The following is a 26,415-nucleotide window of genomic DNA, read 5'->3' as shown; positions in this document are numbered from 1 at the left end:
AACTCTGTATAGTCCCTTGAACTATTAGTTTTGTACTTGTATGCACCAGAGTCAGGAGGCGCTTTCACAGGAAACTGAGCGCACCAGAGTTTACGTCAAGTGGACCAAGCGTGAACGTGACCTTTGTTTTAGCTTGGGCATGGTTTAGTCCTTTGGTTTATGTTGAGTGCGGTCCTGGTTGAGATCTTAGACTAAATACGGTGCTGGTTTGAAACTAATTTAGTCCTGGAATAAACCTAGTTTCGCCCATGTTCCAGGTTGCTTTTAGGTTCGAGTCAAGTCCGGGTTTAATCCAAGCTTCGAACTGCTTTACAGAAGGTCCTGATGCTACTGTGAGAGCTGTGTTAGAGACATGATACTTGTGTGAAAAGCTTGAGAATCAATGTTTGGTTTATTTCGGAAAACAGTGGTGTGTTATGTCAGGGGTGAAACGGTTCAGCTTTTCCCATCTCGAGTTGAACAGAGTTTTTTTACACCTTTGTACTCGAAATAAAGTAGGCACAAGAAGCTCAGTACAAATACTTCACAGCTTTTGGTTGTGGGTCCGATCGATGCACCAAAATCAATAAACTATTCTGTGGAGAAAATATAAAACGCTGCTCTTGGAGACGATAGTTAGCAATGTGAAGAATAAGAGCTAACACTAACCTCCAAGGCCATTGAGTTGTCTCCTTGGACCTTGATGAGAGCGGTTTGGATGAGGTCGAATCCGGAGCCAGTCACCACGATGTTCCTCCCTCCGCTGGAACAGGCAGACAAAGCAAGCGAAGATCAGCCAAAACATTACGACCACGAGAAGCAAAGAACACAGTACTCTTCGTCACTCTTCATCACGGCGTCTGTTAAAAGCGGGTGCACAGGAGTCTGGTTTACTTTCCAGAAGGATAAGGCTTTATCATGAACAAAGTCTTGATTCTTTTTACACCAAGACGTACAATAACATTTCCAGGAACCATGACCGTTGCCTGATCGCATCCATACAGTACTTTGTGGAACTTTAAGGTATACTGCGTAACATTTTGGACTATACTGTTGCCATCAGTACAATACATGCTCCAAATCACCAGCTCGACACAGAAAAGACTATTACTGCAGTGAGAAATCAAAGAATGGATTTGGATGGGAACCTAACCTGTCTAAATCTCAAATTCTGCTGACTTTAGTCGACATCTCCATGGAAACGAGCTGGAGACGTACCCACTCCCGGTAGTGTTTTTACATGTCTTAGGAGAGCTGAGCCGCTTACAGCAAAATCACATGTTTGTTTGAGGTATTTTTCAATGCTGAAAATATCTGTCATAAAATAAAAGCTTGTATTTCAATTTTATTTTTTGGGGAAAATTCTACGCGGTGTGGCTTTAAAGAAGTTTTGATCTGAAGTGTTTGAGACTTTGCCTTCTCTGCCCTCTTGAAGTGGCTTTCACAACACTGTTGGCCAGACAGCTAAAATTATTGAGGTGGAAGCCCTTGCATGCACCCACTCACTCTTAGTGGGTCAAAGATGTGTTGTACTTTCTCAAATGTGTGAAAAAAAAAAAAAAAAAAACTGACTTAGTGAAAGTGGTTGTCAGAATAAATTAGCAAGAATTTGGAACCCCGTCATTATTCATTTCACAAATATTTCCGTCCAGACTGTCTAAGATTAAGATTTTGAAGATATTTTTCTTGTGTGGTTTTATCTGCTTTTTCCAGAACAGAGAGATGTCTGGGCTGTCTTGCACGCTCTGCTTTTCAGAGCTTTATTCATAAATCTTCAATGGTCAGGAGACGTTCAGACTTCAGGGTCCATCTCCCTCTTTCATACTGAAAACGCCAGCCCACACACCGGTAAACATCAGATTTCTATTAAAGGCATACAAGCCATACAAAACATGCTCCTAATGACCAGGAAATGAAATGTTTGCAGTGGTTAATGAAAGCATAGAATTGGACCTAACCTATTTAAAGGGATATTTCAGGATTTTTGACATAGGGCCTCGTTATCCAGTGTTGTTGATTTCTGGAGATATTTTATTTTGTAGTTCATGCAGTTCTTATATTTGAAGAGCTTTGTGGTGCTAGGCTAGTGCATTTCTATGGTATCAGCTAGCCTGCATTAAAAACAGTGTGACCCGCTCCACAGAGCACCTGAGGCAAATCACTTATAACACCAGACTAACAATATGAATGTCTGTTTCGCATTTTGAGGGACTATTTTCTAGCAGATCACTCCGCCGCTGCGTAGCTTATACAACCACGAAGCTGATGCTGCTCAAATATAAGTTCTTTTAAATGATTCTATGGACACAGACATTTATATGGTTAGTATGGTTACACTTTGTAAAATAAATGGCTGTGTGACAATGCTGGGCAAGGTATCATATTTTCAACCATATTGGTTTTTGTCCTTTTGTTGGAACATGCTCTGCAGGAGGAGACTGAGCCGCCATCATGAATTTTCTCTCGAATGGAGTTATTAATGAGGAGGAGAAAGCACAAGAGGTCCATCAATACACAGTCTATGATCCCAGCACCTGTCCCCCCCATCAGTGCTGGTGCACAGGCCTCCTGTAGTTAAAGCTCATTGACTGAATTTTGGAGGTTTAAAGCCTTGAAAAGAGGATCGTGAAACCTGTGCTTGTGTCCTCATGTGCAGCTTAAGGCAAGTTCTTTTTAACCTGCTAAGATTAATCCTCATAAAAAAGCATCAGAATACAAAACACTGTTACCGGCCTTCATAAAAGTCAGATGGTCACACTGTTTTGCCTGATCTGCCTTTGTGCGTCAAACAACAAACAAGTTGACATCAAAAACATTTCATTCTGGGTGAGATTTACGTGAAAGACGCGCGGCGCTTCCCAAATTGGGGTAATTTTCGGCGGAGATAGAAACAAATTAGTTTTGCTTATTCGCGCTGCCAATCTGCTCGCTCTTGTCTTAGCGGGATGTGCCGGGGCTCACGTACCCGTCGAGCGTTCTTGGCACATCGAAATGAAAAGCAAGGTTTAGCTCCTAATGAATCCATCAGCAGCAGTAGCCATCACATCGTTTCGTGCCACATCAAAAAGGGAAAAAAAAAAAAGGAAAGCGGCGCTTGTGGGCTGTTCCGAGCATAAAAGCTTTGAAAATGGTCTGATCATGTCCATAGGTCTCAAGGAAATGCAAAAAACAAGATAATGAAAGGCTTATAAAGGGGCTTTTACGAACAGAGATGTTGAAGGATGAAGTAATGACAAATAAATAGGACATGGTGTAACTATTTATCTTAATGGGGGTGCTTTCAGGGGCAAATCTCAGCCAGGAATAGTGAATATTTGGGTTGAAGGATGCGGAGATGAGAGATGCCAGGGAACAGGAGGGACTAGAGGAAGACTATAGGAGAGACTTTCAATGTTTCAACGAAAGAAAACATGGAGTTAGTTGGTGGGAAAGAAGAGGATGTAGCAATGCTTTTATTGGTTTAAAAAAATCACAACGCAATCACAACTCAAGCTGGGTTGCCTTTACCTTCTACTTCTTCTACTAACCTCAGTATATTTGGACTCGCCCAAACCCTCCAGAATCCATTCACTGAACTGGAGGCAGCACCAGCACTAATTAGGTCTTGTTCGGGGACCGGTGCTGGGATTTTTGACAGCAATAACTTAGATCAGAGCCGGATCTTTTATTTAAAGCCTTCTGGTTTTAGACATAGGATCTGGCAACCCAAAGTGTGGAAGTCTTTCATCTTTCTCATCGGATAATTGACTCAAGAACCAGAGCCAAAACAAAAACGTGCAGCATTGGCAACTTTAACACGAAAAACTGTCCCTGTAGAATGATGAGGTTCTAGCTGGACTGATGGATAAGGAATGGGCATAAAGCTCTGATTTTAGTGGTAGAAAGATAGAGGAGGGGCACTGGGCAGGTATTATTAAAGGTGACTTAGTTGGACTGGTTCTTCAAGTGTTGGTACAGAACAAAGACTATGCAAGACTCTCTGATCTCACCAGTCCATTAAACCTCTGAAACATCCGTCTTTAGATCATTCCTGACCCAGTCTAAACATACAAACGTATGTGTCTTGATCAATAGTGCTCGTGTTTGCACTTTTCTCAAGACCTTGTACTCCTGGACACTTCAGTTTGGTTACAGCTAGATCCCTGATGGCTCCACGCTCCATTTTAAAGCAGAACTACGTAACTTCTGCCCCCAGAGGCCATCAGCGCCACTGCAGGTGTCGTAGCATGTTGCGTTTTTTCTACTCATTAATTGTCCGTGAGAGTAAATACTACGCTGATAGTAAAGACAAAGGGAGAGAGGGATATTGTACATCCAATTACACAACGGAGATCATTTTTTTCACTCAAACTTGGCTGTAAATGCTGTTTAAGTGGCGCTAGCCCGCAGTTAGCTTTGCCCGTTAGCCTGCTAGCTTCTTCTTCGTGATACCATTAGTGTGTAGAAAGCTGCAAGTGTGGTTTTCTGTCCAGAGACACCAGGGGGAGATGAAAGACCCTCCAATCAACATTAACACTTGCATTACCCCCACAGGGACTACGAAAAGGATTTATTAAGGTACACATTAAGTTACTGAGAACTGCTGGTTCTGTGTCCCGTCCCAATATTTCTTCATTGATTTGAATGATTGATTGAATTTATTTCGAGTTTCATAATTGCTGCATCCCTCTGACCAACCATTAACAATTTGTGACTTTTCAGAGTTTTTCAGGAGTCTTATCCTTTACATTTTGTGTGAGGGAAAATGGCTGCGTAATAGTTCTGGACCTGCTTTGCCTGCACATCCTACAGTGCAATAATGGGATACCTCAACATCCATGTCACAAATGTACAAAACTAAAAAGGACCATGTACAAAAACATTCTGGGATCAATTTCTAGAGCACTCGACACCAGTACCTGCCTAACCTTAGCTTTGTGACTTAATAAATATCACACTATTAATGGCAATGAAAGTAGAACAGGCAGCAAATGAACTTCAAGAGGCACAAAAACATCTGCTTTCCATGAATCCATGAATCAATATAAAAAAGTTTGTCCCAAAACAACGTGGGCGCATCCAATGAAAAGATGCCATTTCTTTCAAAAACAGATCTAGCAAGAAAACCATCAATTTAAAGCCACATTAAGGACGAGTCTTTTGTTTGGGGAAATGTAACGCAGAGCACCGCATTCCCCCAAAAAACAATATATCCTCTAATGTTACGGGTGACTTCTTCTTCTAAATAGATGTTTTCCACAGAGGGAAACTTTCAAAAAGAGGTTGCACGTAGCACGTTCATTTAAACTCACACGACGTTCACAAAAGGGATGAATTTTCAATCTATCGCAGGTAGCTTCCCAAAGTTGTCTATTTTTATAAAGTGCGCGTGATTGCGGAGAGTAAATGCAGCCGGGAAATTGCGAGAAATTGAAATTGTGGCATTTTCTCACATTGATTTGTGCCCACAGCAGCTGCAACACCGAGCAATTTCACACGTTTCGTCTTCTAAATGAAAGTCAAGGCAGAATAGGGTCTAATATAAATCCATGGAGCTGATTCACTGGGGCCAAAGACATCAGTCAGCCATAATATTAAGACCACCTGCCTGATACACCGCTCTTTACAAATCAAAAGTTTCAATCAGAACCAGCGGAAATTAGAAATTGTGATGGATTGGGTCTTGTGTGCTGGAAAAATGGGCCACTTTAAACGACTGCACGTGATCTCCACTACAGGAGCGGAAGCATCAGCCTTCTGAGGGGGGTAATGAGAGGAGCAGGGGGTGATGCTTTAATGGCGCAGCGGCTGCAACTCAAGGCAAACCGGAAAAGTCCTTCACTAAGTTCTTCACAAGCTGCACAAGGACCAGGGAAGTATCTTCTCCAGGTGGGAGGGAAAAATGAGAGCTGTACAGATCCAGCTTTTTTGTTTCCGAAACCGATACGATACTTGGGGTTTTAGTATCTGCCGATCAAATGTGGCTTTCTCTGAGTGAAAATGTGAATGGTCCTAATATTTCATTGCTGTTTTATTTTCATTCTTTGGAATCACGAAGAAGAAGCTAACAGGCTAACGGGCAAAGATAACTGTGGGCTAGCGCTACTTAAACAGTATTTACAGCCAAGTTTGAGTGAAAAAAATGATCTCCAATGTGTAATTGGATGTACAATATCCCTCTGTCCCTTCGCCTTTTCTGTCAGCGTAGTATTTACTCTCACGGACAATTAATGAGTAAAAAAAAAACGCAACATGCCACGACACCGGCAGTGGCGCTTATGGCCTCTAGGGGCATGAGTTACTTAGTACTGCTTTAAAGAGCTAATGGAAAAACATTTAACAAGGATGACTGGATTTTCAATACTATCCTTGGATCAGGCTATTTTATAATATTATAAACAACTGACATAAAGAGATCTGATCATTACAACTTGTGCATTACAAATATCTTGTATCTGTTCATCTTTAGCAGCATTTCAGGAACTACACTTGGCCACTCCAGCAGTGGCTATTTTAGGTATTTATATCATACTTTTTGACCCAGCCTTAAAAGAACAGGCCACCGTCTTTCCATACTGAGATATGTTCTTACCTGAGCTTAGACGAGTTGATGCGTACCTGTCTGGTCTTTGTGCGTGCGCTCAGTCATGCACAAAGACCAAAAATGTTGCTAGCATTTGGTCTCTCCCAATATATTCCTATAGCTCCAAACGGGGTGAAGATAAAAGCAATCACACTCTTCCACGGGCACAAAGACTAGACAGGTACGTTGCAACTCGTCTAAGCTCAGGTAAGAACATATCTCAGTATGGAAAAACAGTGGCCTGTTCCTTTAATTAGTTGCTGCTAGCAATAGCATGCTCCCGCTAGCTTTAGCATACTGTTGCTAGCCAAGGCATTTTGCTCAGCGATTAAAAATAAATATGACACTTAGATTTCACTTTCACTTAGATTTAGCCGGTGAAAGTTGTGTTTTTAAAGCAGTGAGAGCCAAAACTGGCATCGGTTGAGTATCGGATATTTGTAGCCGATACCCGGTATCGGCTCAAATACCAGTATTGGCTCCACATGCCTAGGAAAAATGCAAAGACTTGATGTTTGTAAAAGGCACAGGTATGTTTTTGACATAAAGGGACATTAAAACTTGTTTTGCATTTGCCTCCTTTGCTTGTTACTTGTTAAACTTCCTTGAATAACCTAACACAAAATGTAAAGCCTCTTGAAGTGAAGGGTTTGACGATTTCTAGATGATACTGACCAGACGAAGCTGCTCTTGGGCAGGTGGTCGTGCACAGTGGGGTTTTCCAAGAACTGGAAGGCATTGGTGATGGTCTTAATTGTCCGTTTGCCGTACTTCATGGAGATTGTGAGCAGGTCGGAGGGCACTTTGTCTGCTCGGTACTCGCCGGTCCGGCAGGTGATGTCCTGCCCGAAATCCTCCCTGTGTCAAAGAGAGAGAGAGACAGAGAGAGACAGAAGGCAAAGGTGAGAGTTCAAAGGGGTCACGCGGCTGGAAGAGGTCACGGTGCAATGGGAGATACATGACAGAAGCCTGACAGTTGGTTAAATAATAGGGAGGAAAGGACTCGGAGCTTGTTATTTTCTGTAACCTTCACCTTAAAATGTCACCATTGACTGGATCCAACCCCGCAAAAAAAGTATTATCTACTGTAGTTAAAATGGCTTGGGTAGGTTTTACTTGTGCACATGTAGGAGCATATCTTTTTATAGTTTTTTAATATTTTTTAAAGTAATTTTTCCTCATTTGGATTGCGATATTCTTCCACCAAAGAATGGAGAATTTAAAAGATTGAACTGGAATCCGGCAGCTTGGACTTAGCTTTGAACTGACAACACTGTAAAGAAGCTTGTTTTTTATTCTTTATTATTTGGGATTTTGTTGAAAGCATTTTCACTTGATCAAAATATGACTAAGCCTGGCTATAGTAAAATCATAACTGGTCATAAAGAAAGCAATAAAAAAGTACTTAAGACAAAAATGCAGCTCCGGTCGCCTCATATGGATGGACCAGTTCAAATCAATGTCCACTACCGGACCAAAAAAAAGAGTTTCTACCTGGATGTAACTAACTGTTATGATCTCAGGCTGCTGAATGACCAGGTTGTTCCATCTATGGATTTGTTCTTCCCTACTGGCACGGTCATATTCCAAGATGACAATGCCAGGATTTACTGGACTCGCATTGTGAAGGAGTGTTTCAGGATGATACATCATTGTCACACATGAACTGGCCGCTACAGAGTCCAGATCTCAACCCCGTCGAGAATCTTCAGGATGTGATGGAGAAGGCTTCGTGCAGTGGTCGCACTCTCCCATCATCAATGCAAGGGCTGTCTTAGGGCTGAGCGATTAATGGAATTAATTCAATTAATTAATACTTTTAAAAATAGATTTGGAAAAATCTCTCGCACACTGTATACTTGCAACACCAGTGTTCTTTTATTAATGCAACGTTTCGGCCAGTGGCGCCTTTATGCCTTCTCTTATGCACCTGTTTAAAACACAGGAGATGTGCAAAGTAAACCTTCTTTACAAATAGATTTGGAAAATGGCTAAATCATAAAATTGAGTCCGCCGCTCCATGTCCCCCAGTTTTCTTGACTCCACCCATTTCCCTTGAGTCTCCATGGAGATGGGTGTCAATCACAGCAGAGGCGTGAAGACGATAAAACTAAAACACTTTTGAAACTCCATGGCTTATTAAGAGGTTTTACTTTTGAGAGCAGACAAGGAATATCTAAAACAGAAATAAAAATAAATAAATAAAGGGTTATGATTTCTTAATGGGCCTAATTGTAGCCACATTATGAAATATTAATGAGCAGGACTATGAGCAGCTTTCTTCAAAGAAGAGGAGACTTTTTAAAGTTTATTTCAAACAAAATCAATTAAAATCTTAATCGTCCAAACTGAGTACTCATTCTTTGGCCATATCGCCCAGCCCTCAAAGAGCTTGGTGAAAAAGCAACACTGCATCTTCTGACATTGCAGAAGCTAACGAACACAAGGCCACAGTGAAAAGGTGCTGGAATCAAAGCTACAACCGAATTGTGTGACTTTTTCATAGGTCAGGCAAATGATTAAGTCCCTTTAAAGCAGACCACACATCTCCAGAAAAAGTACTTTTTAAAGCAAGTTTCAGTGTAATCTCAAGGACTGACATTATTGTGAGACAGAGCTGGTTCCGAGCCTAGATAAAGGTGTGGGGCACAGTTTAACTAGCGTTGATACTTTTTACTTGAAGTCGAACTGAGTAAGTATTGATATACTGTATCAATACTTCAGCATTGATCTGCCCAGGGGTACTTTGGCTGGAGGTTTTAGCCTATTGTGCATCTTTTAGGTTGATGAGCACCCGGACACAGGGTGAACATGCAAACTCCACACATAAAGGATTGCCTTGGCCTGGGATGTGAACCTGGGACCTTTTTGCTGCGAGATTCAGCCACAATGTTTCAATACAAACCAAAACTATCCGCCCGCTGGGTAAGAAAATTACATAAAAATTGCATGAAACTCTTTTGGAGTTGTTTTTTTGCTTTTAAAATCTATCCCCTCCATCGGTTTGAACGGGACTCTCGCAGCCCAAAGACGAAACTGTAATTACGACACCTGATTTAAGGCCAGTTCCATTTGAAGCTTCATGGAAAAAAACTTCAAAGTCGGGCTGCGGTGAAATTTGCATAGAATAGTCTGTCTGAATAACAATTGGCTTTATCAACTACGGGGACAGACTCGGCACTGAATGACAATGACAAATACTGCGCATAAAAGGAGTAGGTACAATAGTTTAAATTACGTGAGTGGAAAATATGAATCTAGGCTTGAGTACTTCAGTATACTTTTACATAATGCGTTGAGATTACCAGACTGTCTGACTATTTTAGAGTCAATTTATCTGTCAGAAAGTATAGATATTCATAGTATTAGTTCTCTTGAAAAACTAGGGCCTAATGTTGAATGTTGACGTCGTAAAGTAAATACACATTAAAGCTACGCTCAGCTATACTCCTGGAATTTCTTTTTGTCAGTACATGAGATGAGAATGACAAAGAGGTAAAAGTGGCTCTTACACGATGCAGTCCACTCCCCCGATGTTGATGTTCACGTCGTTCTTGCTGCCGGTCTCCAGGTCGCGCCCCGAGATGGTGATGAGGGTTCCCCCGGCTTTGAGGCCCCGTTTGGGCTTCACCGATTCGGGTATGGGGTCCTGGAGCACAGAGAGAAGGGGAAACGGTTTGTTTTTATTGCTCTCTGTTCTAAGGAGCGCCTTGTTTCAGGAAGTGACACAGAGCAAGAGTGACGCTGGTTGGCAGAAAGAGTGAATGACAGCACGACGGACCAATCAGAGGAGGTGCTTTGCGGGCGAAAAGTGTGTCTGACACGTTCAAAGGCTGAAGCACCACGTGGTCTGTTATTGTCTTTCAAACAGCGGATTTTACGGAGATATTTGTTTATTTGACGACTTGTTTGGATGGTTTAAAGTTGGGACGACAGACTTTAGGTGCAGATGTTTGTTTACTTTGTGGTTCCTCTATCGTAGTTTACACACGGCGACAGGAGCTTGACATTAGCCTGGATATGACCTGATATAATTGTGCATTTAGTAAACGTGTTGTTTGCCCATCGTCTAATGCTTAAAGATGCTGAATCAGTTTCACTGCAGTGTGTTCTTGTAGCTCTTCTGAGTTTGCTGTTGTGTCTGAGGCTGAGCTCCGGGTCAGACTGAAAGTAAACACTCTGAGCTTTAGTGATTCTGTGGCTAGAACAGGCTTTTGTTTGCGCCAACATTCTGAATGAGCACTTTTTCTTGCAGTCAGTAATTACTTTGTTTAATAACGAGTTTCTTTTATCTTACTGTAACTCAGCTACCAACACAGTTACTTTTGTGGAGGAGTAACTGATTACTATAATTAATTATATTTAATTACTATTTTCAAGTAATCTTCCCAAAACTGTTGGAGAATGATCTTTTTAAGTAAGTTTATGTCGCCTTAATAAACAAGTTTGACAGTACAAGTTTTTTGGCTTTACACTGTGTTGGTCTCTAAGCAACGACCTGCAGGAAAAGGTGAAAAAGTGTCTGTGCCGCTAAAGTAAAGTGTGATTAATATCGATTAATATTTTTAAATGCATTAAACCACATGTAATTAATTCAAGGGGCTAGATGCGAGTTCACCATTTTAGACTCACTACTGCCGCCTCAGGTCATACGTGTAACTGCAGATTCTATATTAAGCTCATGCATGACGGCAGTCCGGACCCGAAGTAACACGTTTCTGACAGTGCAGGATTTTAGAGGCAGTTGTGGTGAACAGGTCTGAGCTCATTCTACACATTAGGACACTGTTGGAACATTTAGGGGGAGGAAAATACATCATTTTAACATTTCTAAACGCCGTATAGTACCTTTCATCATAATTAATCGGAAAAAGTCCCACCCCGAATAAAGACATAAATGTAAGAAAATAAACACTATTTTCTCATATTCATATCAGCAATCTTCAGCAAAGGTTTCAAATGAATATCTTTCTTATTCTTTCTCTTATTTCCCCTCATATTCACCTGCCAGTCACACTGTTGCTATGACACTAGAGCAACTTAATTACCACAAAACACCGATAAACAAACAAAGCGATTCAAAACGTGGTCCTGAGGGTAAGCTCAAAACTGACAATGCTATTAATTAAGGCAGCGGGTTATCAAAGCACAGCATTAGGAACAAGATGTAATGAATACAAAGCTGAGGTAAGAGGCAACACGTCTGCACGGAAACCAGCACCAATGAAAACACACTATTTATGTGTTAAAGTGTCGCACGCAGTGGGGCGCTTCCTCCAGTCCGCAATTTCAAAGTCAAACGGTCATCGAAGCGGCCACGTATTTCCAAATCTATATCATTTTGAGATGTTCCTGTGTGACACTTTCATTGTCGCGTTTTCTATTAAGACACTTCCTTACCCTCTCTCTGCACATCTGCCATCATCTGCTGAGCAAACAGTTCACGGAGCACTCCCCTGCGGAGGCTTTAGGGCGCTCCGATATGAAAAGCCCGTTAAATAGCTTTGGCACTGGTTGTTACAGTAGCGGAGCAAAAGAGGCCGGCATCTGGTTAAACAGAGCTCCGTGCACATTGTGGCTTATCGGGCAGTGCATTAGGCCGGTAATACCGCGCCATCTACAAGTGAACTTAGCGTTATGTTAGCGCGGTGAATTTGAACATTGCATACGTCCTTGGCGTGTTCAGATAAAGCGGGCCTTTCGACGGGGAAATGGGAAACGTAATGAAATGATAAAACAAGCGAATGGGCTGAAAGCTTTCACTGTCGTTTATCCTCAGGGACAAAAGTTAAGATTGCCAAGACAAATAAATAAACGTATACAAAAAGGAATGACAGAATAGACGAGCTGTGGGTTTAGCAGCGTCCACCAAACCGCAGGGTAGCCAGTTCAAACCTCGCCTGAGTGCTTAGAGACTCTGGTTAAATATGGTTAAATATCATAAGCGCCACTGCAGGTATTGTAGCAAGTTTACTTACTAATTGCCCGTGACAGTAAATACTACGCTGATAGAAAAGACAAAGGGAGAGAGGGATATTGTTCATCCAATTATACAATGGAGATCATTTTTTTTCATTCAAACTTGGCTATAAATACTGTTTAAATGGTGCTAGCCCGCAGTTAGCTTTGCCCGTTAGCCTGTTAGCTTCTTCCTCGTGATTACATTAGTGTGTATTGAGGTCTCCGGGTCGGAGCAGGGAAAGCTGCATGTGTGGTTTTCTGGCCAGAGACACCCCAATCATCCCATTAACACTTGTATTACCCCCAGATGGACTATGGAAAGGATCCAGTTCGGCCTTACCCAAATCTAAAAGCTTAACGACTGGAGAGCTTCAGGCCAGTGTAAGCGCCTCATTTGAAAGCTAAGACCTACAAAACTGATATTCGAACAAATCTTTTTTCCTCACCGCGTAGTCGTCGCATTTTTGCCACTTTTCCAACGCTTCTCTCGTTGCCCTTTTGTTGCTCCTTTTTCCATTGCTTTCTTTGCGGTTTTGTCACTTTATTGTTGCTCTTTTTTTGCGATTCTCTGGGTTTTTTGTTCTGTTTTCATCCATTTTTTCTTTCTTCCTTTCTTTGTCACTTTTTTGTTGCATTTTTGTCATTGATGTCATTAATGTGTGCAATTAATGCACCTGCACATCTGTAAATACACTCTCGCTGTTGTTCTATGTCAATTGTTACGGTTTATTATTACATTTTATTTTAATCTACTTTATATGCGTGCCCTTTATGTCTTATAGTTTTGGAGTGGAGTAGAAACTATTAGATTTTGATTTTAGTGAAGTAAAACGTCTACTCTAGGGCTGAAGTAAATGTACTTTCAACATTACCCCTTCATATCTTGTTGGATCACGTTTATGAAATAGATGCAAAAAAGTCTTACATCCTTGAAATATTAAGTTTGTTCTTTTGTCGAGTTTAGCTCCAGATCCAGCTCGGTGCTTGAAAAGGAAGGGATTAGAATGAGAAGTATAAGCCAGAGCTTGGATCTCTTCTTATTTGTCCCTTCTGTTCATTCCTTTCAATCAGTCGCACAAATATCTGTAGATTTAGTCCTTGTTTTAGTGTTCGATGATTTCTTTCGGGTTTGAACATTTCCCGAGCACATTCAGTCTTATGAAAAGTGTTTGTGTAAATCTGTGCAGTGCAGTTTTTACCTGATAGGTGAAATACATGGAGGACGTCCCTCTCTTTCCGCCCTTCACCTCCACCTCCACCTGCCCCCAGCTCGGTCTGAGGGGGCCGATCTCACACACCACACTGTGAAGACACCACGGGAAGCATTTACAAAACAAATCACTTCAAAACTATTCAAAATCAGGTTTGTTTGTCGTCGTATTGTGTCTAATGGCTCTGATTTCTCCCGATAAAGTCTGTCTTCTTTCTGCAGAGACGCTCACTGGAATATATCCTGTAAATATTGAATGTTGGGCTGCCTACTGTGGAAATTGGGGACTTCATTTCATTTGCTTGACTCATGTTTTATTGTAGCTATGTTTTCTTGTCAGCTAAAGGGAATTAGGCCAAGCGTCATCATGAACTGATACTGGGATAAATGACTCAGATGTTTAACGCTTTGTGCCTTTCTCACACGATTAGAACATGTGAAAAAGACGGACTATCTCACTAGTGGTGGCAGAAAAAAAGACATGCCTGTTCATTGCACACGTCATATTCAAAAACTACTTTAACAAATCCTGAATTATGAATATGGTTTTCTACACAATAAAGATACAAAGGCATGGAGAGGAGCAAAGTGGTTCAACAGCCCGTAAATACATAAATAACGGAGAATGCTATCTGCTGTGAGAAAATATCCATATGGGCCCGATTTACACCTCACTTTATTTATGTGTGATAAATAAGTTCATATTCCACCAGAAAATGTCAAAAAAGAGTGAAAAATTGTGTTTCTCTAAAGATTCTATTTTCCCCCTTGGTGAAGCCACGACGAAGCTATGACGAGATGCCGTCTGTATCTATCCGAAGTCATGTATCGCAATACTTTTGACTCAACTCAGTTCTAGAATATATATAATATACATTTTTTACTTAACGTTGATGAGGTCAATACCCTTCTTGGTGCTGATTAGTTTAAACAAAAGAGGATGCTTTTAAAGTCTTTGGTGGAGGTTCTTGAGTCATCTTCTGAATTCTGTAGTTAAAGTGTAGGATGTTTTGTCTCTTATTACGAAAGGCTTCGTCAGCAACACTTAAGTTTCTAGCTCTGACGCGGACTAGGAGACCTGGAGAAGTCCCGCCCCTTTATTGTAAACACAGCTTTGTTGTTCTAAGTCTCAACGACCCACTTTCTAGCTGATCCAAATAGTGATCAGCTGGAGTTGGGTTTACCCACGGTTTGAGAGGCCACTGTTTCTCCATAGTGAGATATGTTCTTAGACGAGTTGATGCGTGCCTGTCTGGTCTTTGTGCGTGCGCTCAGTCACGCACAAAGACCAAAGATGTTGTTAGCATTTGGCCTCTCCCAGCATATTCCTATAGCTCCAAACGGGGGTGAAGTTAGAAGCCACCAAGCTCTTCCACGGGCGCGCACGAAGACCAGACAGGTACGTATCAACTCGTCTAAGCTCAGGTAAGAACACATCTCACTATGGCCTGTTCCTTTAATAAAGGGGAGGGACTTCTCCAAGTTAACTCCGCCCCATGGTCTTCATCCAGTTCGCGTCAGAGCTGGAAACTGTGCAGTCACTGACGAAGCCTTTTGGATGAGAGGCGAAACGTCCTACACTTCAACTAATACAGAAGAGGACTCAAGCACCTTCAGAGGGACAACTCCTGAATGAGCCACACAGACATACTTTTTCAGATTTTCAGATTTTAGAGGATTAAACAGCACAGCTATTAGCAACATTAAAGCCAAAAGAAATGAAAGTTAAGACTCAGAATTAGTCAAATACAGTAGGGCTGGCATTTTACGATATTTTCAGTTTTCAAAATGTTTTACTCAACGTCTGACTGATGTATGTTTAAAGCAGTACTAAGTAACACTTGCCCCTAGAGGCCATAAGCGCAACTGCAGGTGTCGTAGCAAGTTACGATTTTTTAATGTATTAATTGTCTTGGAGAGTAAATACTACGCTGACAGAAAAGGCGAAGGGAGAGAGGGATAATGTACATCCAATTATACAATGGAAATACTTTTTTTAACTTAAACTTGGCTATAAATACTGTTTAAAGTGACGCTAGCCCGCAGTTAGCTTTGCCCGCTAGCATTAGCAAACATGGTTTTCTGGCCAGAGACACCAGGGGGAGATAAAAGACCTTCCAATCATCCCATAAACACTTGTATTACCCCCACAGGGACTACGGAAAAGATTTATTAAGGTAAACACATGACTTAGTACTGCTTTTATATAACTCAACTCAACTTGTGCTTTTGTTATTTGATTCATTTAGGGTAAGGTATAGTTGGTTATAATGATGCGTATCATATCAGGCCCTCTGTTTCGGGATACGCATGCGATAATCTATGAGACTAAAAAAAAGTTCATACCGATATAAGTCTATTAGGTTTATATGTAGCTTTAACATCAACAAATCGAAAGTCTGTCTGGTTTGTTTAAAATATTGTCATAGTGTGTGTATGTTTTTGAGTCTTCCCTATTACACGGGAGCACAGTCAGAAAAGCTGATTTAAGGGATGCAAAATTAATTGAAATTGAAATTTGAACGGCTGCAATTAAGCGATCACACAGACGGCAATTATTTGGGCCGCACAACAACAACAAAAACGCTTCAAACCTGCTAACCCCTGTAATTTAGACCTTCACTAACATGTTTCAAAAACTGCCCGTGACTCTTGTATTAGTTTAGCAGTTCCTAATTCAGTCTTCGGTCAAATGTTTCAAGAGTTTCAGGGACAAAACCAACGCGGATGTGCTATAGCCCGTGATTAATCTGTGATAAAATTTCACATGACTTTAAGGTGAAAGAAAATTGTTTGCACCGTTTGGCTCATTAATTAATGGGCCCATCTCAAACGTGGGAGAGCGCTAAAGGCAAATCATTTCTGACAAGACGCTGTGATGAGACGGTGTTATTTCCGACAGTTGTTGAGAGGAAATTAAACCGTGGGGATTCGCAGACAAGTTTAGTGATGTTTGACAAACTCAGGTGTCGCGATTCAACAAGTGCATCAAAAAGTGTCGGAGCGGAAGAACTCGAGAAAAGCTAATGAAGAGAGAGGCCTGTTTGGATTCAGATATGAGGAAAAATGTTTGTGTATTTGGAGCCGTCTTGAAAACGCTCTCACTGAACAGTGCAAACAGAAAACATAAGCAGTTTTTTTCTTTCACCAAATTGTGTCAAAACAAGACTTAGAGGGCTATACAGAGTTTAAAAATGTTAAAATTAAGTGTTGTCATCCCCCTACATGTTCCGGCCATGTTCTAATGTGTAGAATGAGCCCAGACCTGTTCACCACAACTGCCTCTAAAATCCTGCACTGTTACTCAAAACGCGTTACTTCGGGTCCGAATTGCCGTCATGCACGAGCTTAATATAGAAGGTGCAGTTACACGTATGACCTGAGGTGGCAGTAGTGAGAATAAAATGGCCAACTTGTGTCTAGCCCCTTTAAAAAAATCTCTAGCCCATTCCTGTGCGGAGTTATGAATTTTTAAAGAATAACCAGAATGCTCATTCTAGCCACTAGGGGCATTAAATTAAAAAAAGGAAAGAGTTCCACACGTGTCCAGCAGAGGGCACTGACATAATAAGAGCTCAGGAGATATTTAAGGCTGCAACGACGCGTCGACGTCGTCGACGTCGTCGATTACGTAAATACGTCGACGCCGTTTTTGTGCGTCGACGCGTCGCTTGTTTACATTACACTTCCAGCGTGGCTGCGCGTAATGCAAACGCTGCGACCGAGGGGGGAAAAGCACGGCAAAAGTCGTCAAAAGTGTGGGAGTATTTCCAGAAACGGCCTAATAATGTTGTTGTTTGCACACTGTGTCGAGCGGAAATGTCATATCACAGCAGCACAACTAACCTGGCTAACGCCAGACTGCTGTGTGCGCTCCAATCATTTCGAACTGCAATATCACTTGTGATTTTAGTCTGGCGTTAGCCAGGCTACAGCACAACGGCTATGAATGAACATGTGAAACGAAAACACCCGCGGCTGCAAGGGCCCCGCATCTCAGTCAAACTACGGTGTTGTTTCACTGATTAATCAACGCGTTGTTACGGGGACAGGCTCTGACAGCGCGCACGCACTCTCCGCCTACTTTGCCGCATATAAAACCAAAACGAAGCAGTCTGATGAAGTGAATGAGCAGGAGAGACCGACCGCCTTCCCCGTCTCTCCCAACACGCGTGTACGCTACTTCTCCGCTCGTGTCCCGCTCGGCTGTCTGTCTCCCGGTTCTCGCTTCGCCTCATGCTGCCCTCATGCGCGGCTCCTCCGCGGCTGCATCACGTCCCCGTGTCCCGGGCGCAGCTCTCATTGTTTTCTCTGCGCGGACTCGGGGCATCGGCCACACACTCATTTAAACTCTCTTGTTGTCGTGTCTAGCGGAGAATCAGGACAGTAGTTTGATGGATAGACGAGAGTAAAGCCGTGTCCGTGGCCTTTTTGTCTCAAAGAGGAGTTGAATCCACACGGTTCTCACGAGCACAGTAACTTACAGTAACTCTGGTTCTCTGAATGTGCACAGTCTATAACGAATTGGGCGACTCTCAGTGGTCAGACAGAAATAACTGTCAGGTGCAGGTTTCAGTTAGTTTTAAATCAGCGGTTCCCAAAGTGTGGGTCAGGGCCAGAAGTGAGAGAATGGGACCGTTTGCCATTTACTCTTTTAAAAAAGTGGGGAAAATAGACTAGTAGTAAATAAATATATAAAAGCCATGCCATTTGGAAACATCAATGTTTTTTTCTTCATTTTAAATGAAAAAATAATCGGTAACATGAAAAATAATCGATAGATTAATCGAAAAAATAATCGATAGATTAATCGATTAATCGAAGAAATAATCGATAGATTAATCGATAGAAAAATAATCGTTAGTTGCAGCCTTAGAGATATTACATGCGGCCCGTGACCCGCCGTGGGAGCGGAATTTCGGCCCGCGACCCAAAAGGAGTTCTGCTCTACACTATGTAAACAAAACAAACCCTGTGCATTTAAACCTGGCTCTTTCCATTATTCAGGTTTAGTCTCCAAAAATATACACTATTTTCGTCATTTAACCGCACCTGAACCAAGCACATTTTCTCCAGATCGGTTTTATCCAAATCTAATCTTTTTGGAAAAAAGCGTCAAAATAGTGACAAAAACGAGAATGAAAACACAACAAAAAAAGGGACAAAAAGACACGTCAAAAAGATAAAAACACAGCAACTGTTTTGCCGGTCTTAGCTTTCAAATGAGGCCAATTTCTCAAGTCGAGAAGCTTTGAGATTTGGGTCAAGCCGAACCGGAGAAAATGCCCTCGGTTTAAGTGGGGGGACAGAGGTTAATGGCTACAAGGTCTTATTTCTATTAAAAAAACAAATAGATTAGGACCAAAACAAGCCTAAAATCTAAACTAAAATGCGCAAGCAAAACAAAATCTCAGCCAGAGAATCACTATATATTGCAATGACAACATGTGCAGCCCCATGTTTTATATTCTATTCTTGAATGATGCATTAAGGAGCGACAGTGGCACAGTTGCCAGAGCAGGTCGTCTCATTATCGGAAGGTCGGGGGTTCAAATCCCAGCTCCTGAAGGTGCACACTGTCGTTTTGTCCTTGGGCAAGACACTTCACCCACCTTGCCTCCAGTGTCAGTGTACACTAGTGTGAATAAGAGAGTGAATTTACTTCCTGTAAAGCACATTGGGCCTAATCAAGGTAGAAAAGCACTATATAAGTTGAGACCATTTATCATTATCTTATACATGTTAAGTCACCCACTTTTACTTATAATGGCAAGATTTGCAATGATTTACTTTCAGAATCAGTCTTTTGATGAAAATTGTTATTTAAGTCAGACAAATAGCTTTAGTCTAATTGTCACGGAGAAAAAGGTTTGTAAATTCAGTCGACTAAATCTAAGATTAATACGTTTTATTCAGAGATATCATCATCAAAATGCACTTTCTTTTCGGCATTTATTTCAAATGATGCAGCGCTCTTCTAAACCGTAGATGTTTTCGTCCCTGTTTTATTTAGTTTTATAAATGAAAGGAAATATTTAGACAGTTTTGTCATAGTTTCAGTCTTATTTTTTTGTCTAACTGTGGTCAGCAAAAATATTGTGACTAAAATTATGACCAAAATGTTATCCGAATGGCCAAGTGATAATGTATTTTCCCATTTGAGTCTGTCAATAACCTGACGTGTGTGGCTGTTGCTATAGAGTCATAATTCATAATGTCCTGTTTTAATTGTGCAAAGACTGGGCAAAGAAAAAAAATCCAAATGTTCACAAATGTAAGTGCATTTTTAAGGCACTAAAAAGGAAAGTGTTGCCTGAATAGATGCGCAGTGAATCGGAGTAGAATGTAAAGCATGTTATCTCATTACAGAGCCCTCAGTGAAAACCTCTTCAAATGACAGCGCGTCCTTAAACTGTGCCATCCATCAAACGCTCCACACTAGAGTTTAATACTGAACCAATTACCTTCTGTAGTGACACCGCTCAACACAAACGCACAGAAAGTAAATCGAAAATATGCGCCAAGGCTAGCTCCGTCAAAGGCAAAATGTGTAGGGATGTTGACTTTGAAAAATGACGGTGTAGAGGTGGGAGCAGGAGAAGAAAAGTCGCTCTCAAAGCAGGAGAAATGTTACTTGGAAACAAACCTGGTGGAGACGGAGTACTTCTCCTTCTGGTGCACACAGGGCTCTCCCACCACAGTGATGCTCACGATGTCGTCGCGGTGGATGCCCAGGTTGGAGCCTCGGATGGTGATGGCGATGCCGCCCTGGGGAGGCCCGTACTTGGGGATGATCTGAGCGAGACAGGGGCACAGGAGGGGAATTAGAGAGCGGGAAAATGTCTTCTAGACTTTTTGTTATCACAGATCACCAAATGAGATAATCAGTAGAAATACTAATTTATGCTAATGGAAATAAACAGAAGCAAAAGTGCTGTGGTTTTCACAGTCTAATCAGTGGGAGAAGACGTACCCAAACTTAATTTACATGGTAAAAGTATGACATAAAAAGTATAATCAACGTTAAATCATATTCTGAGTTCAAATGTTTACTGAAGTGTATGTTGGAATACTATTGAGCAAGACACAATCACTCATTTTACCACAAACTACACTGCCAAACCAAAAAAGTCTCAAAAAATAAGTATTTGGTTGGCCCAATGTCTAAAGATCCAGTTATTTTTCGACAAGATCTTGTATTGATGATGGGAGAGAGTGACCACTGCACAAAGCCTTCTCCAGCACATCCCAAAGATTCTCAAAGGGGGTTAAGATCTGGACTGTGAGCCCCATGAATCCTGGCGTCATTTTGGAATATGCCTGTGCCATCAGGGAAGAAGAAATCCATTGATAGGATAACCTTGTGGCCACACTGCCTTTGCTCTGCCCAATCCCGACAGACCTCGGAAGCTACGCAGGGAAGGGCCTGGTCGGTACTTGGATGGGAGACCGTTTGGTAACACCAAGAACCCTAGCGAATGTAGTGAGTGTGTGAGTGGTTGGTGGTGGACGGAGGGGCCGATGACGCAGACTGGTTGCCTCGCTTCCGTCAGTCCACTCCAAGGCAGCTGTGGCTAATAGCAGCTTACCACCATCAAGTATGAAGTGAATGAATAATGCGATGTAAAGCGTCTTTGAGTGTCCAGAAAAGCCCTATATAAAACCGATGCATTATTATTATTGGTCATTCAGGATGTCATCTGCTGATCTCAGTCTTTGGGCACATAGGGCACAATCTTAAGCCTGGTGCAACAACAGCATTGCTTAAGACGAAGTCGGTATCTTGCGTACAAACAACAGTGGGCCAGTGCTTTCACCTGAGGGGGTCGTTTAGAGAAAAAAGAGGGGGTCGGCTGAGGAGCAGTGCTGACTACGACGAGAGCTTCCTCTTCGCTCTCCTCTTCTCTACAATAACATTGCGCGCAGCCTTGTGCATCTTATTAAGCACTCGCAGGACAAACTACAAACCATTTCTCCCACTGTGAGTTAAACACTGTCCCCGTCCTGGATATATCAATGGTCCTGCTCTAGCGTAAAATATTACAGTCTGTAGGAGGTAAAGCTTGGGGAGGGAGCACTGCTATATAACACCGTCCAGCCATAGTACCCATTGCTGAAACTAGACCTGACCAGCCCCAGATCACAACAGCGAGTTGAATCCTTTTGTTTGTCGTTTTTGATCAGGCAGTGGATAAACTTGCCATTCATAATTTGAAAGCTACAAACATCAATAATTCATTCCCTGAGCTTCAACTGGAGGCCTGCACTAGCACCACTTTGGGCTTAATCGGGGACAGGTGCTGGGACTATGGAAGTAACAAAGAGCCCTTTAATGTTGTTTACCCAACTAGAGTTAATTACTAAATGTGGGGCTCATTCAGCTTCCTGATTCCACAACCATCATTAGAAACAAAACAAAAACAATTTTCACGTAAAATGGTTTTGTAGTTGTAAACAAATTAACACTCCAATCGTAACCAGCAGAAGCGATATTAAATTTCACGATCTCTTGCTCTGATTTGTGAGTCCCTCTCGATATAAGCGCTGAAAAAAAAGAAAGTGCCTCTGTGTGTCTGCAAACCTAGCGCTGTTTGCGAGTGCAGCGCGGGGTTGTAACCTTAGCCTCTCCCTCATCAATGCCGCGACTAAAGGACTCCGTCAATGACAATGAGGCGCGACAATTAGCCAACAAAGGTTTTATCGATCAGAACGAGGTGGTTCACATCAGAGAGGCCCGAAGAGAGTCGGGCTTTGAGCTTAGCACCACGATCCGTCGATAAGCCAACCAGCAACATCGATGGTCCACGCGGCTAATCACAAAACCTGACGATAAGTAAAGCAACGAGGGCAACGGGGGCAAAGAGGGCAATGGGGGCAACGGAAAGTGGAGGCAAAATCACTTTTTCACAATCATTTTGGACACTTTGGTAGGATCTCCTCAGTGTGAATGTGAGCTGAAATACAAATTGCTTGTAACCTTGTAGACTTGCAACTAATCACTGCAATGCAAAAGGCCATGTAGGTCTTGATAGTTGCCAGGTCAAACTAACATGTTAGCAATGCCAATATGTTAAAGGGGCAAGATGCAAGTTCACCATTTTATACTCACTACTGCCACCTCAGGTCATACTTGTAACTGCACCTTCGACATTAAGCTCATGCATGACGGCACTTCGGACCCGAATCAACACCTTGTGCAGGATTTTAGAGGCAGTTGTGGTGAACAGGTCTGAGCTCATTCTACACCTTAGGACATTGTTGGAACATGTAGGGGGAGGAAAATACTTAATTTTAACATTTTTTAACTCTGCATAGTCCCTTTAATGCATTAGCAAATAGCAAATCATAAAGACTCCAATTACTGTCCCAATCAAAAGTTTAAGACCAGTTGAAAAATGGCAGCAACATAAAAAAACACACTTTGCATGGTTGGATCGCAAAGTTTCCAGTTAGAACTTCAATATGCAACAGGAAGAAATGGGAGTGAGACAAAAACATTTGGTAAACCTGTCAGTCGGCTGCACAAACAGCCTTAATTTGGGTCGAGGGTCTCCCGGTGACGGACAGCCAATCCAATCCTCTGGCTCTGTGCTGGTAGCAATTTATTTCAGCCTTCCATTTTTTTGTTCCATAACCCTGAGGATCTTTTCAGAAATTCCAAATGACCATCATACTGCGTCCCACCTCAGCAGCGATGGTGCACTGCAAGTGCTAAGTTCGTCGACTAAAATATTTGGTCTTAATTTTAGTCAAAGTGTTATTTTTGACGACTAAAATTGGACTAAAACTAGATTAAAAGTTTTTCATGAGACTAAAACTATGACTAAAATGTCCAGATATTTTAGTCGACTTAAATAAGACTAAATAAAAATGAAAGGGAGAGACGAAAATTATCCAAACTTCTATTGAGCGTCTGAAAGAGCCTCATATCATGTAAAGTCACTGCCAAAGGATCAGCTCTGAGCTGTGTTCATGTGGAGCAGCTCCATGAAGCAGAGGAACAAGATTAAATATGATTATAATGAATATTATCAATGCAAAGTCGACTAAATTCGTCTTAAATTTAGTCGACTAAATTTACTTGCAATTTTACTCGACTAAAACTAGACTAAAATCGAATTAAATTTTCGTCAAAAGACTAAGACTAAAACTTTTTGAACAGATTTGGCCACAGATGTGGTCCTAAACTTTTGATCAGGTGCAAAACAGCCTATTTCAGTTTAATTGTTGTTTTCAATAGAAGCTTGACATTTTTTTTTTGTCTCACTCACCCTGGAACCTTGTTGTGATCCAACCACGACATTTTTCAACCGGTCTTAAACTTTTGATCGGGATGATGTCAAATCCCAGAAAAAAAAAACTTTAAAGGGGCTAGATGCAAGTTAGTAATTTAATACTCACTACTGCCACCTCTGGTCTTATGCGTAACTGCACCTTCTATATTAAGCTCCAATGAACACCTTTTTGAGAGACAGTGCAGGATTTTAGAGGCAGTTGTGGTGAATAGGTCTGGGCTCATTCTACACCTTAGGACATGGTTGGAACATGTAGGGGGATGAAAATATTTAGTTTTAAACTCTGTATAGTCCCTTTAAAGGCACAGACTGCAAGACGCTGCTTTGGGAATGATCTGTAGAATGATGCATTGTCCAGTTTTTTTTTGGACTTACGTGTAGCTTTTGTTACTCACGTCTGTAATCTCCGGCTCGGGGCACTCCACGTTGTAAGTGTCCACAGAGGAGCAGAGATCTTCGAACACACAGGCCTTCTGTTTGGGACACCACACGCACCGGTACTTGGGGTCAGCGTTCTTACACAGGCTGCAGTCCTGGCGGCCCACGGCGCAGTTATATAGGGTCACTACGGCAACAAATGGGAACAGAACAGCAGTGAAAATCATGAATAGATAGTAGTAGTAGAGATCCCACAATATGGCCTTGGTCTGGTTTAAAGGCTATGTGCAAAGAAAGGCGAGTCAGTTTACAGAAAATCGTATAAGAAATATGCAATATAAAAACTCGGAGGACATGGAAATTGTTAGACTTATGCAAAGGCTCTGGTAATGATACACGTTGTGCCCAGACTTGGATAGACATCATATGCAAGGGGAAAATCCTCAACTGGACTGAGTTGGTTGAGTTGGGAAAGTTTCGCTTTTCCACAGAAGCTTCTTCTTTGCTCTATTGGTCAGAAAATGTAACAAGAGGCAGTTTTCTCCAGCTCAAGTGTGCCAGTAAAAGGTCACCATTCCAAAATTGCTGTCAACATGTTTGTTCAAGCTCTCAATTATCCAGGAAGTAATCATTCATTTTTGTTCCCTTTTTCTAAGAAGAGCGTCTGTTGGTAGAAGCAAAATGTCTCAACTCAACCAAGTCACTCCAGTTGACATTTTGTAAAGCTTCACTGTGATTAATACTTCCCGGACAACCAAACGCCTGCACATACGCAGAGTATGTGCACAATGTGAATTGCTATCAGTCAGTTCAGGATTGAAAGCAATATTTCAATCACATATCGAGAATCATGTTGGCATTAAAGGTACGGCCTTATGTTGGTTTAGAAAATTAAAACATTTTGCCATCCACTCCTGATACTTCTGGAGTTGCCGCACTCAGCTGTGGAGTGCCGCAGGGCTCCATTTTGGGCCCCTTATTATTTTATTTATTATTTTCATTGGAAATGCTGCCCCTTGAGTCAATTTTTAGAAAACATAAATTTGCCTTTCACTGCTTTTCAGATGACCTGCAAATGTATCTGCCTTTAAAGCAATACTAAGTAACTCTTGCCCCTAGAGGCCATAAGCGCAACTGCAGGTATCGTAGCAAGTAGCGATTTAACTTATTAATTGTCCGTGAGAGTAAATACTACGCTGACAGAAAAGGCGAACGGAGAGAGGGATATTGTACATCCAATTAGACAGGAAATTATCTTTTTCGCTCAAACTTGGCTGTAAATACTGTTTAAACTGGCACTATCCCGCAGTTAGCTTTGCCCATTAGCCTGTTAGCTTTTTCTTTATGATTCCATTAGTGTCTGGGTCTGGTGGCAGTCAAGTTGCAAGTGTGGTTTTCTGGCCAGAGACACCAGGGGGAGATGAAAGACCCTCCAATCATCCCATTAACACTTGTATTACCCCCAGAGGGACTACGGGAAGGATCTATTGAGGTAAACAAGCTACTTAGTACTGCTTTCAATCCAGGCACAGACAATGTTCAGGTTTGGTTCAAATGCTTTCAGAAGCAAAGGGCTGGATGGCACAAAATTGTCTAAAGTTAAATGATTTTATGATGTTGCTTTTTACTGAATAATTGTTGTGTATTATGTTTGTGTGTACAGCACTTTGGGCAAAGCTGTTTTTAAATGTGCTATATAAAAAAAGTTGACATTGACATTGAGTCACAAAACCATAATATTTAATAATATGGAAAAGAATCTGCATTTGGATCATTAGCTTTGGAACTGTTATTATTTTGTCTCTGAACTGAACTAGAAATAAAAACGCAGATTCAACACATTGTATTGTTTTATATTGTGATTGACTCATTTCAGGTCAAACATGTGTTCTTTCCTGCCATTAAATCAAAATCTGTACTTCATAATTTCATTAAATATGAATACAATTACTATGTATTTCTGAAACTACTATGATAATAGTGTAGTATAACATTGCTAGTCAGGACAAATCAAACTTCTAATCCTAAAA

The 26,415-nt window shown here is 41.5% G+C and overlaps 1 protein-coding gene across 1 annotated transcript in view; it reads right to left on the bottom strand.

The window, feature by feature from the left end:
* Positions 1-26,415, bottom strand: part of plxnb2b (plexin b2b) — a 307,007-nt gene that overhangs the window by 103,283 nt on the left and 177,309 nt on the right. Inside the window, exons 14-19 of the mRNA XM_079567075.1 lie at positions 24,403-24,572; positions 20,359-20,507; positions 13,702-13,804; positions 10,054-10,190; positions 7,217-7,399; positions 649-742 (exon numbers count right to left, since the gene is read on the bottom strand). Of these exons, the coding sequence (XP_079423201.1) occupies positions 649-742; positions 7,217-7,399; positions 10,054-10,190; positions 13,702-13,804; positions 20,359-20,507; positions 24,403-24,572 (836 nt within the window). The remainder of the gene's footprint in view (positions 1-648; positions 743-7,216; positions 7,400-10,053; positions 10,191-13,701; positions 13,805-20,358; positions 20,508-24,402; positions 24,573-26,415) is intronic.

This window comes from Gobius niger, assembly GCF_951799975.1.
Source record: "Gobius niger genome assembly, chromosome: 12".
Lineage (NCBI taxonomy): Eukaryota > Metazoa > Chordata > Actinopteri > Gobiiformes > Gobiidae > Gobius > Gobius niger.
This window is presented reverse-complemented; position numbering and strand designations above follow the sequence as displayed.